At 33.2% G+C, this 13,858-nt stretch overlaps 1 protein-coding gene across 4 annotated transcripts in view; it reads right to left on the bottom strand.

Moving 5' to 3' along the window:
• VPS13C (vacuolar protein sorting 13 homolog C) overlaps positions 1 to 13,858 on the bottom strand; it is a 205,784-nt gene that overhangs the window by 105,689 nt on the left and 86,237 nt on the right. For all 4 annotated transcript variants that reach the window (XM_064361368.1, XM_064361367.1, XM_064361370.1 and 1 more), the window contains 10 exons: positions 12,504 to 12,657; positions 10,334 to 10,413; positions 9,059 to 9,118; positions 7,387 to 7,549; positions 6,550 to 6,666; positions 5,147 to 5,250; positions 4,781 to 4,948; positions 3,987 to 4,291; positions 1,896 to 2,043; positions 1,062 to 1,170 (listed from right to left, as the gene is read on the bottom strand). In XM_064361368.1, the coding sequence (XP_064217438.1) occupies positions 1,062 to 1,170; positions 1,896 to 2,043; positions 3,987 to 4,291; positions 4,781 to 4,948; positions 5,147 to 5,250; positions 6,550 to 6,666; positions 7,387 to 7,549; positions 9,059 to 9,118; positions 10,334 to 10,413; positions 12,504 to 12,657 (1,408 nt within the window). The remainder of the gene's footprint in view (positions 1 to 1,061; positions 1,171 to 1,895; positions 2,044 to 3,986; positions 4,292 to 4,780; positions 4,949 to 5,146; positions 5,251 to 6,549; positions 6,667 to 7,386; positions 7,550 to 9,058; positions 9,119 to 10,333; positions 10,414 to 12,503; positions 12,658 to 13,858) is intronic.

A 13,858-nucleotide genomic window follows, 5' to 3' on the forward strand; every position in this document is an offset into this window, starting at 1 on the left:
GAGAGGTAAAGAAAAACAATCTGGTGGGAGTGCAAAGTTAGTAACGTTCTATGGAGGGCAAACAGCAAGATCTGTCAAAATCTTAAATTAGTCTACTGATTTGCTGACCTAATTGTCAATTAAATTTACATTAATAATTTACATATCTTTTAACTGGTGTTATCCTATAGATATATACATACTTATAAAAGTATGTATGAGGATATTCAATGCAACATGGTGATAATTAAAGTTTAAAAACAACCAAAAACGTCTACTACTAGGAACTTGCTAAATAAATTAAGATACTTCAACAGAATTTAATACCAGGCAACCATGACAAAGAATGAAGGAGATCTATACATATCTATATGGAATAGACACCAAGATACACTGTTAATATTTCTTAAAAAAAGCAAAATGCATAAACACACACATGCATGTATACATACAGGATGCTACCATGTTTGAAAAAAACTTAAGATTATACATTTATGTGTATATACATACATTATATATGTATATACACACACATATATGTATATATGCATATATTACCTTAAAAAATAAGGCTGGTAGTTATTTTGTCTTTAAGTCAAAAGGGCACTGTAACTAATAATTTAAATTCGGTTTCCATTTTTACTCCTGTATAATCTTCTCAGTATCTTTGGAAAGTGATAATTTATCAACCATTTCAATTCCCACAGATATTTTACTACCAAGCCTTTTTGAAAAATCAGATACACTATGCTACCATAACCTACTGCCAACTCAAAATGGTTTCTTCTATACATGCAATTTCAATGATTACTTCAACAATCTTCCACTGATTTGAAGTCCTTCTTTATGGCCTCTTGTTCACTCGTGCAACTTAGAAAAAAGTCTGAAACTATAACTGAAAACTTAAGAGAGTCAATCATCTCCAACTATGATTTCATTCAATAGCATCTTGTTTATTTTCTTGGTAATATGAACGGCAACTTGTAAACATACATTTGTTTACTTTTTATTTCCTAATTCCCTATTAAATCATAAAATAAATAGACACATAAGTCTTATGCCACTTACGGTCAACCTCTTACCTGTCTCTTGTACTCCTGGTTTCACTTTATATAAGTCTTCAGTACCCTCACCGAGATTTTCTGCTAGTATCCTAAATAAAAGATTAAGGTCCTCTTGATTTAGACTAACCTGTAAAATATGATGTTAAAAAAAACTATATTACATTTTTAAATGAAACAATTGTAATATAGAAAATAAATTCCCAGTTGCAACACATGAGGGACAAAATAATCCTAACACTAAAAAGTTACATACATTCAAAATCCACAAGAATTGCACTACTTATTTCATGTTAAAATTTTTATTTTCAAAGATAATCAGATGTTTACAGAAAAACCAATGTAATTTATCAGTCAATATTAGCTCCAATGACTTATGTTTACTGAAAGTTAATAAGGATCAAAGAAATCTTATCTATTTTTTTAAAAGTGACAAATTGGGAAAATGCATAAATTCTACTTTTTAAACAATAACAACTCCAATGAAATAAAAAGCTTGTCTTCAATATAAAAAATAAATATTTTCTTCAATGCTATAATTATCTTAGGGGTACTTAGATATCCCTAAAATAAAAATTTACATATATAATAGATGAGATAAAGTATAATATGCTAATACATAATTTATATACAGATCTCTACCAATATGTATGCATAACAAATTTTAAAGTTAAGAAATCTTAACTAAAGATTAAATTCTACAGAAAATAGTAATGATCTTGTTGGAAAAAGTCTCACTGAAATTTTTCTTATGCTATTCAGCAAAAAAGTCTATATTTCATTTGGATTTCAACTTTAAAAGTCTCCAGAGTTTAAAATTTCAACAATGAAATTTTTTTTCACTCATGTACTTACATTCATTGAATCAAGATGTCCTTTAATTTCCACAACAGGCAGCTTGTGGTACCAAGATGCAGCTATATTCCGATTTACAAAAAAATCCAAGTTAATTGGGTGCAACAGCTGAATATCAGGATGATAGACGCCTGGCTGGATGACTGTCCTGTGAAAAACAGAAATGTTACATATGCATAGATATAGGGTAGAAATGCAACAAATTAAAAAAAGCAAAGTCAAGCAGTTTTTGGCTGTTCTAAATACTGATTTGAAACAGTGTGGCTTAAGTGTTTTCAAAACTGAATCTATTATTAATCTATAATCCACTAGAAGGGACAAATTAAAAGGTGACATACAATGAACCATTAAGAAAACTTTTTTCTTTAAACAAGAGATAGGTAAAAAATGGAATAAGTTTTTAAAAGCAATCCACACAAAGAAATAGAGAAAATCATTACATACAGTTGTTCAAGAATTAATAGGTATGTTGGTGCAGAGACTGAAGAAAATGATGGCAAAGTGAACAAGAGGTGAAAGTTAGCATTTTCTAAGGCATTTCATAAAGCTCTTCTCTAGGATTATTTTCTAGACTTGCCTTACAGTCATTAATTTTTTATTCTACATAATTAAATCATTATTGCTGGGGTAGAAAATAATTTTTAAATGTATTATGTACAGATTTCATGTGCCGCCTGGTATGAGCACTTAAGATACAACATAATTTACACAACGTGCCAAAAATGTGCAAGTTCAATCAAACCATGAGGAATTACTCAGATAAAACCAAATTGAGAGGTAAGTGGAACCAGACTGTTTTCTTCAAAACTACAGTAATAGTCATATAGTCATAAAAGACAAAGAAAAGCTGAAGAACTACTCCAAAATAAATTTTTGTCAGTACAGAAATCCTCCTCAGTAGTACAGAATACAATTATACACTATGGGTCATCCTGAATTGGGTGAAACAGTGGATATTCCTATAATGGAAATTATTATAATGAGACAACCGGTAAAATCTGAATATTGATTGAATTTCAGATTATAGTATTGTATCAATATTAAATTTCTATAATTATATCATGGTTAATGTAAAAGAATGAATGTCCTTGTTTATAGGAGACATATGATAAAGTATTTAGATACAAAGAGTTAAGATGTCTATTCTCAAATGATTTAACAAAAAATGTTTTAAATAATATGTATATATGTATAGATAGATTAAATGAAATATAAACAATTTGTGAACCTAGATGAAGGATATGTAGGTACATTCACAGTACCATTTTCTTCCATTTTTCTGTAGGTTTGAAATTTTTGAAAGTAAAAGTTGATTTAAAAACTGTTCTGGTGGACTGGTGAAGGGGGCTCATGCCTGTAATCTCAGCACTTTGGGAGGCCGAAGTGGGCAGATCACCTGGGGTCAGGAGTTTGAGACTAGCCTGGCCAACATGGAGAAACACCATTTCTATAAAAAAAAAAAAAAAATACAAAAAATTGAGCCAGGTGTGGTGGTTCGTGCCTATAGTCCCAGATACTCAAAAGGCTGAAGCAGGAGAATTGCTTGAATCTGGGAGGCGGAGGTTGCAGAGAGCTGATACTGTGCCACTGCACTCTAGCCAGAGCAGCAGAGCGAGACTTCGTCTCAAAAAACAAAATAAAAAACTGTTCTGGGCCAGGCATGGTGGCTCATACCTGTAATCCCAGCATTTTGGGGGACCAAAGCATGTGCATCACCTGAGGTCAGGAGTTCAAGACAAGCGTGGCCAACATGGTGAAACCCCATTTCTATTAAAAATACAAAATTTAGCCAGGTATGGTGGCGCGTGCCCATAGTCTCAGCTACTAAGGAGGCTGAGTCAGGAAAATCGCTTAAACCCAGGAGGGAGAGGTTCCAGTGAGTCAACACCACACCACTAAACTCCAGCCTGGGTGACAGAGCAAGACTCCATCTCAAAACACACACACACACACACACACAAGTAAAAGAAAATCTGTGTAACTGAAGAGTTTATTTGAACAAACTGTGTTGGGTAAGAATTTAAACAGTCATAAAATTTCATGGAACTCATGAACATAATATTTAAATCCATAATTATTGAAAAAGCATACCTAGAAAGTGTAAGCTTTGTTAGCTGCACATCCATTCTATCAATTACTGGAGGATTTACGTAGTCTTCATCAGACACCAGACTAAACTGATTCTGAACTCTGATTAACCCAAGATCTACAACTACTGCATTGGTAGAAATGGAAGACTGTGGGATGACTATAACTGGTGCTTTCAAATCAATATTGATGGAAACACGAAAACTCCTCTGGGCAAGATCTTTCACGCTTGTGGCAGCCTTTTCTGCGGCCTGCGCAGTGGCAGCACTCAGAGACTCTTTGGCTGTCTGGAAATTATTCAGGAAGTTCTGTGGACACAAAAAAAGAGAAATTCAAAGAGAATACAGAATACAGGCACATCAATAACAACACAATCTTCTTTTCATACATGTGGTAACTTTTTTTTCCCAATATTTAACTTTCAGTTGAGTCCTCCTTTCCTTGCGATAGTAAGAAATTACCGATAATCCATCTATAGCTATGAGCTGCCTGAAATGAGTTAATGTTACATGGTTAAGAAACAGAGAAAGAATTTTTTTCCCAATAATTTTTGTACTAAATAACTTGGCTTCATTATATTATAGTAAAACTAATTTGTTCTAGACAAAAATCATTAAATGATTCAGATTTCAATTGTTAAGTAGGAGCTTTAATCTCTACATTCATGCATAAATACCATCTATAATTAAAATAATGCCGACCCTAAAATCCAAGATTTATAACATTTGCCATCATAATTATTAGACTTTTAAAAGTATTTCAAAGTTGAAAAATCCATATACAAATAACGATTTTACCAGAAGTGACATAAGGAATTTATGAAGATAGATGATCTGAATGCAGCCAACATTCAGAGACAGCACACCATCCACTTTGGACATATCAGTATACAAATCCCCCTCAGTAGCATCTGGATACAAATCCAAATTAAAACGAAAAACTTCATTTCCCATTATTGACACAGCCTGAAAAACAGAGACTTGAATGTACTCTCATCCAGGAAGATAATGACAAAATTTTAGAAAAGGCTTTATATTTGTAATATTTATAAAAACATTTTTCTATTGAAGTACATTTCATTAATGTTTTTAAAATAAAATACACTTTACAATACAATCTCATATTCAGTCATTAAAGAATATTAACTGTTTACAATCACTTACTTTCTTATGAACTGTCTTCGGATCAACATCTATAACAATAATATTTTCCAGTCGGGCAAAAAGCGACTGCTTTCTTGACTGAAGAGAAAGGGAGGAATCCAGGCCTGAAAAAAGAGTGTACTATAATTTCTATGTATCTACCATATATAAGATCTATATTTCCATTACATTATTTTACTTTGGGGTGACTTTTAAATTTAGCAATGTTTCAACTCCTAACAGATAAATAAGTTGCAATATTAAAGTTTTTGGTTTTATAAATACCAAAATCTATAAATTTGTTAAACAATTATCTGAATTTTCAATCCAGGGAAGAAACACATCTAGTACAAATAGATTATCTCAGGATTTAAGAAAATATCCTTTATACCTTATAGCCAATCATTTACATGGAAATTATAAAAGTTTCACAAATCAAATTCAGACTAGTAGATGCATTGCCAGTTTGGAAAGGACAAAAGAAAAAAAAAACGAGTTTTCCAGTTTTTAAGTTCTTAAAAAATTTCATTAAACGTATTAAACATATTCTGGTTTTTGTTTTTGTTTTTTTGAGATGGAGTTTTGCTCTTGTTGCCCAGGCTGGAGTGCAATGGCGCAATCTCAGCTCACTGCAACATCCGTCTCCCAGGTTTAAGCAATTCTCCTGCCTTAGCCTCCCGAGTAGCTGGATTACAGGTATGCGCCACCACGCCAGGCTAATTTTTTGTAGTTTTAGTAGAGACGGGGTTTCTCCATGTTGGTCAGGCTGGTCTCCAACTCTCGAATTCAGGTGATCTGCCTGCCTCAGCCTCTCAAAGTGCTGGGATTACAGGCGTGAGCCACCACCCCCAGCCACCTATTAAACATATTCTTTATCTTTACCAGATCACAACAAGCTAGTAATAGTAAGCCAGAGGAAAAGCTAGATGAGTTTTAGCAACTTTTACGTAAAAGATCATAATGTGCTGACAGATATTGTCATTTATTATAAGACTGCTTTTCATAAGGAAAGATAAATAAACACAAATACATAATTATGTTATATATAAAAATCACATAAAGGTAAAAAGAGATTAAAAAGTAAAGTTATTATAAAGCATGTCCATAGACCTTCACCTAAAATCTAGACTGACACTTCTCCTAGCTCAATAGCATTTCTACATTGACATCAGTATCCCTTTTCCACTTCCTCGGTAACTCTCAGGAAGGTCCCAAACACCAGGATATGTGTAAAGTTCAATAGGGATGGTCAGATTCTGACCAATATCTATATCCCAAACAGAAGAAAGCATATAATCCAATTATGTCTTTCCAGCTTTCACAGCTCAGAGCCCTTTATTTGTACATTCTTTAGCACTGCAAAGAAAAAACAAAGAAGAAAAAGCTTCTCTCTTCACAATTTTTAATACCGTGTGAACTTTTACCTTGAATCTTGATTTCAGCGATATTGTTCTTTTCATTGCAAACAATGATACAGAAGGCATTCAACTTAGCAAAGAGCCTGAAGCCAATAATGTCACTATCTTTGGAGGATACAATCACTAGAAATAAAAGAAAGCACTCTATCACACGGTGAAGTTCTAGTCATCTACACTCTATTAAAGTTTATTCCCTATATTAAGTGAACCACTGTTACGTTAAAAAAAAAATTATAACATTCTCCAACTGTTAAAGATTCAAATACTTTTTTTGCTTTATATATTCTGTAAAGTTTGCATTTTTAATAGTGATTTAAAAGCAAGAAAGAAAACTAAAATAAATAAGGACACTGAACCTCAGAGAAGTTAAATAATGTGTCTAAGTTTACACGGTTGAAGTTGCAAAATCAGGATCTGAACTGTGTTCTTCCTGATCCAAAGTCTGGGCTCTTGGCCAGTTAGATGCTACTCCTGAACCCTTCCCTACCTTTGTTGTCTGAGTCTTAATTTCCTTATGTGTAAAATGGAAAGAAGGACTAACTCTTTAGAAAGCCCCTTCGGGAGCCACTGAGAGAGGAGGAAGAGCTCAGTATAAATACAGGTCTTTTCCCCCTATTATCTACCTAAAGGCATATCACCACCAAAATAAGAACAAACATTTTTTTAAAACAGCAGTATTGATTATATTTGCCTTATATATCAGTTGCTTGCATATAATTTAATTTGAAGAAAAGGGGAAAATGGTAATTAAATGACTGAGTCAGATAATCTCTAGTATTCCTCATTTAGCTTTAGAATTTGAAAACCCTTGCTAACAAAAAAACAAAAATGTATTTTTCATACCTTTCGGCAGAGTTGAATTTTTTTGTTGTTTTTCAGTTGAAATTTGTACCTCCTTGGCAACACTCATGCTTTGATCATCTGATGGAACAATGGTTGTAAGGTAATTAATAGAAGAGAGAAGAGCTTGTGTTTGTAGTAACAGATTTAAAGATGAAAAGGCCACCTAAAAATGTTTTAAAGAGAAAATTAGTTTTCCACAGCCAATTATAACCTGTAGTCTCCACAACAGACCCAAAAGATTCTCAGCTGGGCCTGCATCATTGCCTTCTACCATTTAGAAGGAACAGTGAAGAGAGGAAGATCACAATCCCCTTTAACAGGGACTATATAGAGAAAAATTACACTTATATACTACAGGGGTACATCAGAATATTACAGTAACCTAATTACTCCATTTACCAAGCATAATGGTCATGAAATCTATACTCTGCTTCTCATGGCCATCCTGATATTCAACATATAGGTGGCTTTTTAAATCTTCAATTATGATTATATAAAATTACAAGTCAAAAGATAAAATCCCAGAACCACCATGTGCTACTACTATGTCTAGAAATGATTTCAAAGGTGGCGTCCATGAGATTTAAATATAAAAAGGACAATTATGAGTGAGTTACTAAGTGATCTTCTCAAATCACAATAATGGTCCTATCATTTAAAAGGAAACACAATATATAACTTACAGGGAAAAAGTACTACACTTGTTAAAACAATCACTCTAGAAAGCTAAGATAGCAATACAAACTGCTTTCAAGAATGGGTAGTTTTCTAATAGCAAATTAATATAAAATTAAAAACTCTGTTTATAAATAAGAATTTCTTTTCATTTTCTCATAACACTAAATGGATATAAAAACAATAAAAGCTTCACAATATTAAAACATATATTCTCCTACCTCTCAAAAAAGTGTGAGCTAAAACTCAGCTCTTTCATTTTAACTCTCTTTTGAGCTTCACTCTGTTGCCCAGGATGGAGTGCAATGGGACAATCTCAGCTCACTGCAATCTCCGCCTCCCAGGTTCAAGATTCTTCTGCTTCAGACTCCCAAGTAGCTGGGATTACAGGCACCCACCACCACACCCGGGTAATTTTTTGTAAGTTTAGTAGAGATGGGATTTCACCACGTTAGCCAGGCTGGTTTTGAACTCCTGACCTCAAGTGATCCGCTTGCCTAGGCCTCCCAAAGTGCTAAGATTACAGGCGTGAGCCACCGCGCCCGGCTTCATTTTAACATTTTAATGTTACCCATAAGTACATTTTGCTCCTCTTACTCTAAGCTACTACATAAGTAGTATAGCTTCAAAAGTGCTCAACATCTCTCCTTATATTTAATACACTTTTTCACCTGTACATCAAACAATGGTATATAGTTTGGCTAGTTTAGAAACCTTTAGTTCTTTGTACATCGAAGTTCCTTTGCCTATAGCATTTCCTAATTTAGAAATAATACTGAAACTGTTAAGGATGTTAGGATGTGATATAATAAAACAACAGCTTTAGTAAGCTGAATCATAAACACAGAGCATGGCATCGATGAGGTTATTTATAACTCATATCCATCCTTGACTATGCCATGAAATTACCCAGTCAATACTCCTCAAAAGATAATAGAGAGACTTCGACAATAGGTTATTTTCAAACAGGATAAATTCCTTTAACAGAATTTCTTACCTTAACTGTTTGTTCAGTTTTTCCAAAAGCAGTTTGAAAACTAGGTGCATTCTTATCAGCCTGAAAAAAGAAACAAAATTTCTAAAGAAGGAACTAAGATCAAAGTAAATAAATCACTTATTTATGATCTCTAGTTAATTTATAGTTAGTTATAAATATATTTTACATACATTGTATATTTAATTTTATTGCCATTATTTTAAAGTTACATCCAAATAATATATTTATTATAATAGTGCAAATGTGTTCTCCTCTTCAAACATGGGAGAACATTCACTTCTGGGAAACTGTAGCTAGGAATCAGAATGATAAACTCTGAAGGTTGTAAGGTATAAAGGTCACATAGCCCATCTATCACCTAATGCTTAAATCCCTCCATAAAGTCTTTAGCAAGTCCATTTTTTTTATATCTCCAGTTAAAGACACCTTGTTTCTTTACAAATCTAATCTTTAGAAATCTTAATGAGGTCTTCACACTGAGTCAAAAATTTCTCTCTCATCATAACTAATCATTGGTCCTAGTTCTGTCCCTTGGGAACATAAACAAACTCAAACTCAAAAGATTTACCTCCTGTGAGAAGTTTTCTGGCCTTGCCAATTTCCCTTGCCCTCTGTTCTAATAATGCTTTGTGCTTTTCTTTATTAGAGAATCAATCACATTATATTCTAATGATTATTTACTTGTGTATCTCCCTACTAGTCTATAATTTCCTTGAGAACAGGGAATGTTTTTCATCTCTGAATCCCAAGTGCCTAACAGTATAGACATCCAATAACACATGCAAAGATATTCAATAAATAGCTGTTGACTGATTAAACAAATCAACTAATCTTGAATGCAGCTATATACCATTAGCTCCTTCAGTGTTGCTCATAGGAAATATTTCTGTGGCCCTTCCTATTCCTGGCATTTCTCTTCTGAACCCAATTTAATATGACTTTATCCTTTTTCATGCAGGATACTCAGCCAAAGGTCACCTATATATGACCTATAATCAGTATAAGTATGTGAGTATGCCCTCGAAGACAAATGGTACCTACTTCATCCCAGGTTTCCATCTTTGGGGATAAGAAGTTAAGTGACTTTTTGTAATAATAGCCCTGTTCTTAACTGAAAGAGAAAGAAGGTGTACAAATGAAAAAAGAAACAGATTTCCCTATAATTAAAAACTGTGATACACATCCAGAGCCATTAGTTTTTTACTGCCATATTTTTCCTTCCAGAGATATAGTTTGGAGTATACAATACATATATAATCATTCTATGGTCCCTACCTTAATATATTCCACTTTCAAAAGATCTAATCCAGGCTTGTCAGAAGAGCTAATCAAGTGAAGGGGCTTCTTTTTGGATCCTAGATTAAAGAAAACAGGAAAAAAATGTGTTTCAAATAAATTGCTCTTTTGTAATTTGAAACTTTTTAGACTTTCAAAAAATTTGTTAATTAAGCTTTAAAAGAAAATCTTTGCATTTGTCAGTTATTAAATACTAAGGCCATCACTGCTGATGAAATTAACCAACACAAATAGTTACCTCTGACATCTTAGTTAAAAACATGCATATTTATTTTCACCTGATTTCACAAGTGTCTTCTAAAATTCTGACAAATTATTTTACTTCTATTATAGAAATTAAAATAATTTCCTTTTGTTTGAAGTGTGAGAGGTGACTTAAAAGAGAAAAATTTTTGTCTTTGTCTTTTTTTCCTTAAGAGAGAACTGTTAAACTCCTTTTTAACTTAAAAACAACAGGTACTACCACATGTCCTTTATATTCTTAGGTAGATGTACCAAGGAACTGCCTCCAAAAGCTGTGGAGGGAAAAGTAACTTGTCCACCATTTTATCCATCTTTTACTATTTGCAATTCTTTAACTCTTGCTTCAGAGACATCTCAAAATTTTCCCTTGACTTCCAAGGGCATAACCTTCACTAAAGGAAAAAATAGCCTAGAAAATGTATTATTTATATTTTTCCCTCAAGACAATAATGCAAACAGTGCCTAGAGAAATTACAAACACATAAAATATTTTTCTTCTAAGATGAGATTTTAGTTTCAACTATTTAAAAAAATTATAAAACATAGGTCTTTATACAGTTAGCCTTCTGTATCAATGGCTTCCAATCATAGTTCAAACCAATTTCAGAATGAAATATTTTTAAAAAATTAAAAACACAAAAAATTTTAAAACCAATATGCTATAACAACCATTTACATAGCATTTACATTGTATTAGGTATTAGAAATATAAAGATATTTAAAGTATATGGAAGGATATGCATGGGTTATGTGAAATGCCGGGGTCGGGCGCAGTGGCTCATGCCTGTAATCCCAGCACTTTGGGAGGCCGAGGCAGGGAGATCACCTGAGGTCGGGAGTTCAAGACCAGCCTGACCAACATGGAGAAACCCCATCTCTACTGAAAAAATACAAAATTAGCTGGACGTCACGGCACATGCCTGTAATTCCAGCTACTTGGGAGGCTGAGGCAGGAGAATCACCTGAAGCCAGGAGGCAGAGGTTGTGGTGAGCCGAGATCATGCCATTGCACTCCAGCCTGGGCAAAAAGAGTGAAACTCCATCTCAAAAAAAAATAAAAATTAAAATTAAAATTAAAAAATAATAAATAAATAAATAAATAAAAGAAAATACAATGCCATTTTATATAAGGAACTTGAGCACCATGAACTTTGGTGCCCACAGAGGTCCCAGAATCAATGCCCCACAGATACTAAGGGATGACGGTATTTGACTGAAGTTCTAGGCAAATGTTAGGGAATTTTAATTATTGAAGATTTGTCCATTCCTACACGCCTCAAATACCTGAGCACACAACATATACACTGAAATGAATAAACTATCAGAGTTTCTGAAAGAACTAACTTTATATCCTACCATTTTTATTTTTATAACTTGGTGTTTCTTGTGGTAAATGAGTACTACTTAAAAGAAAGAACAAGGCCTTCAATATCTTAAGACCAGAGATAAACTCTAAGTTTTGTCATTCATTAAATACATGATATTAAGTAAGCTGCTTAATCTTTATATAGTCTTTATCTGTTTATAAAATGAGAATAATATTCCCCATATCAAGGAGATTTTTACAGACTATCTGAAGCAATAGGTAATATTAATTAAGAGCACAGACCCTAGGGCTGGATTTCCAGGATTTTAATCATGGTTCAGTCACTTACTAGTTCTGTGACGATGATAAATTATATTAATATAATCTGTCTATGCCTTAGTTTACTTACATGTAAACTGTAGACAATAACACTGCCTACCCCATAGCACTGATATAAGGATTAAATGAGTTATTGCTTGTAAAATGCTTAGAACCATACAGCTGTTATCTATTATAAATACTATATAAATTGAAGTGTTTCACATACTTATAAGAGCTATCTTTATTACAGGCTACTATTTCTATTTTTATGGCTATTACCTTCAATTTCATAATAATCCAAGCTGATTTTCTTTAAATAAGATACCGCAGTTAGGTCAAATGTTCTCACTGTAGCTTCTGTTCCTAACTGAGTAACATTAAATACTAGAATTGTATCTTCTTCTTTCTGTTGTTTAGTAAACTCCAAAATCACCTAAAAGAATTAGCAGAGCCAATGAAAAGTTGATAAGGAGTCTGAATCATACTCAAAATAATGAAAACAAAATCTTTCTCCATACACATCACTATATGAATAGTAGTAACTTTGCTCATATCCTTCTATGACCATAGCTATTTAATATAATTGGAAATTACCAAATGAAATTCTATTCTTGAAGATATAAGTACATTCATAAAAAATCATAACAATTTAACTCCATTGTTTACTTTTTCTAATTTAGTAAAAAGAGGAATGTATAAATCCTTAATATGATTTTCTTAAACCTGTATTTCAAAGCAAAAATCATGTTTAGTAATTTTTATTAGTAATTTTTTTATGGGGATTTTTTTTAAATCCCCATTAGAGTAGAAAGTAAGACAAGATGTTCACTATCATACTACTATTTAAGTTAACTCCGGAAATGATAGCCTGTATAAAAAAAAAGTGGTAATTTTAAAAAGATTTAAGTGCTTTTGCTACTCTAATCAAAAGGTGTAGACCTTTGTCCCCACCCTTTGAATATGTGCAGGCCTGTGAATGCTTAAATAATTAGAGTAGAAAGGAACTGATACTATAAGGACTTCTGGTGTCAAAAAAGGCCATGAAACCCCCACCTGGGAACACTCATACTGGGGGAAGCCAGCCACCATGTAAAAAGTTCAGCTACTCAGACTGTCATGGCCTTTACCATGCTGAGAGGCCAATAAGCAGGGGTTTCAGTCAACACTCCCAGCTGAGCTCCCAGCCAACAGCCAGTATAAACCGCAAACCTCATTAAGTCAGCCCCATGAACCTCCAGCTTGAGGCTTCAGATGACTGCAGCCCCAGTCAATATCAGAATGTAACCAAATGAAAGACTACACACAAAATTGTAGTCTTTGACCCTTCCAGAATTCCTAACCCACAAACCTGTAAGCAAAATAAAATAGTTATTTTAAGCTATTTAACTTGATAGGTAGCAATAATAACCAGAATAATACTGAAAAAAGGCAAAATATAATATTGTTAGCAGATGTTATAATTACACACTGAGATAAAACTTTAAAAATACTTAAAGAAGAGGCCAGGTGTGGTGGCTCACACCTATAATGCCAGCACTTTGGGAGGCCAAGACAAAGTGGATCACTTGAGCCTGAGAGTTCAAGACCAGCCTGGGCAACATGGTGAAACCCCAACTCTACAAAGACTATAAAAC

Source organism: Aotus nancymaae, unplaced genomic scaffold (assembly GCF_030222135.1).
Source record: "Aotus nancymaae isolate 86718 unplaced genomic scaffold, 86718_ANA_hifiasm-v0.15.2.pri h1tg000041l, whole genome shotgun sequence".
In the NCBI taxonomy this organism is placed as follows: Eukaryota; Metazoa; Chordata; class Mammalia; order Primates; family Aotidae; genus Aotus; species Aotus nancymaae.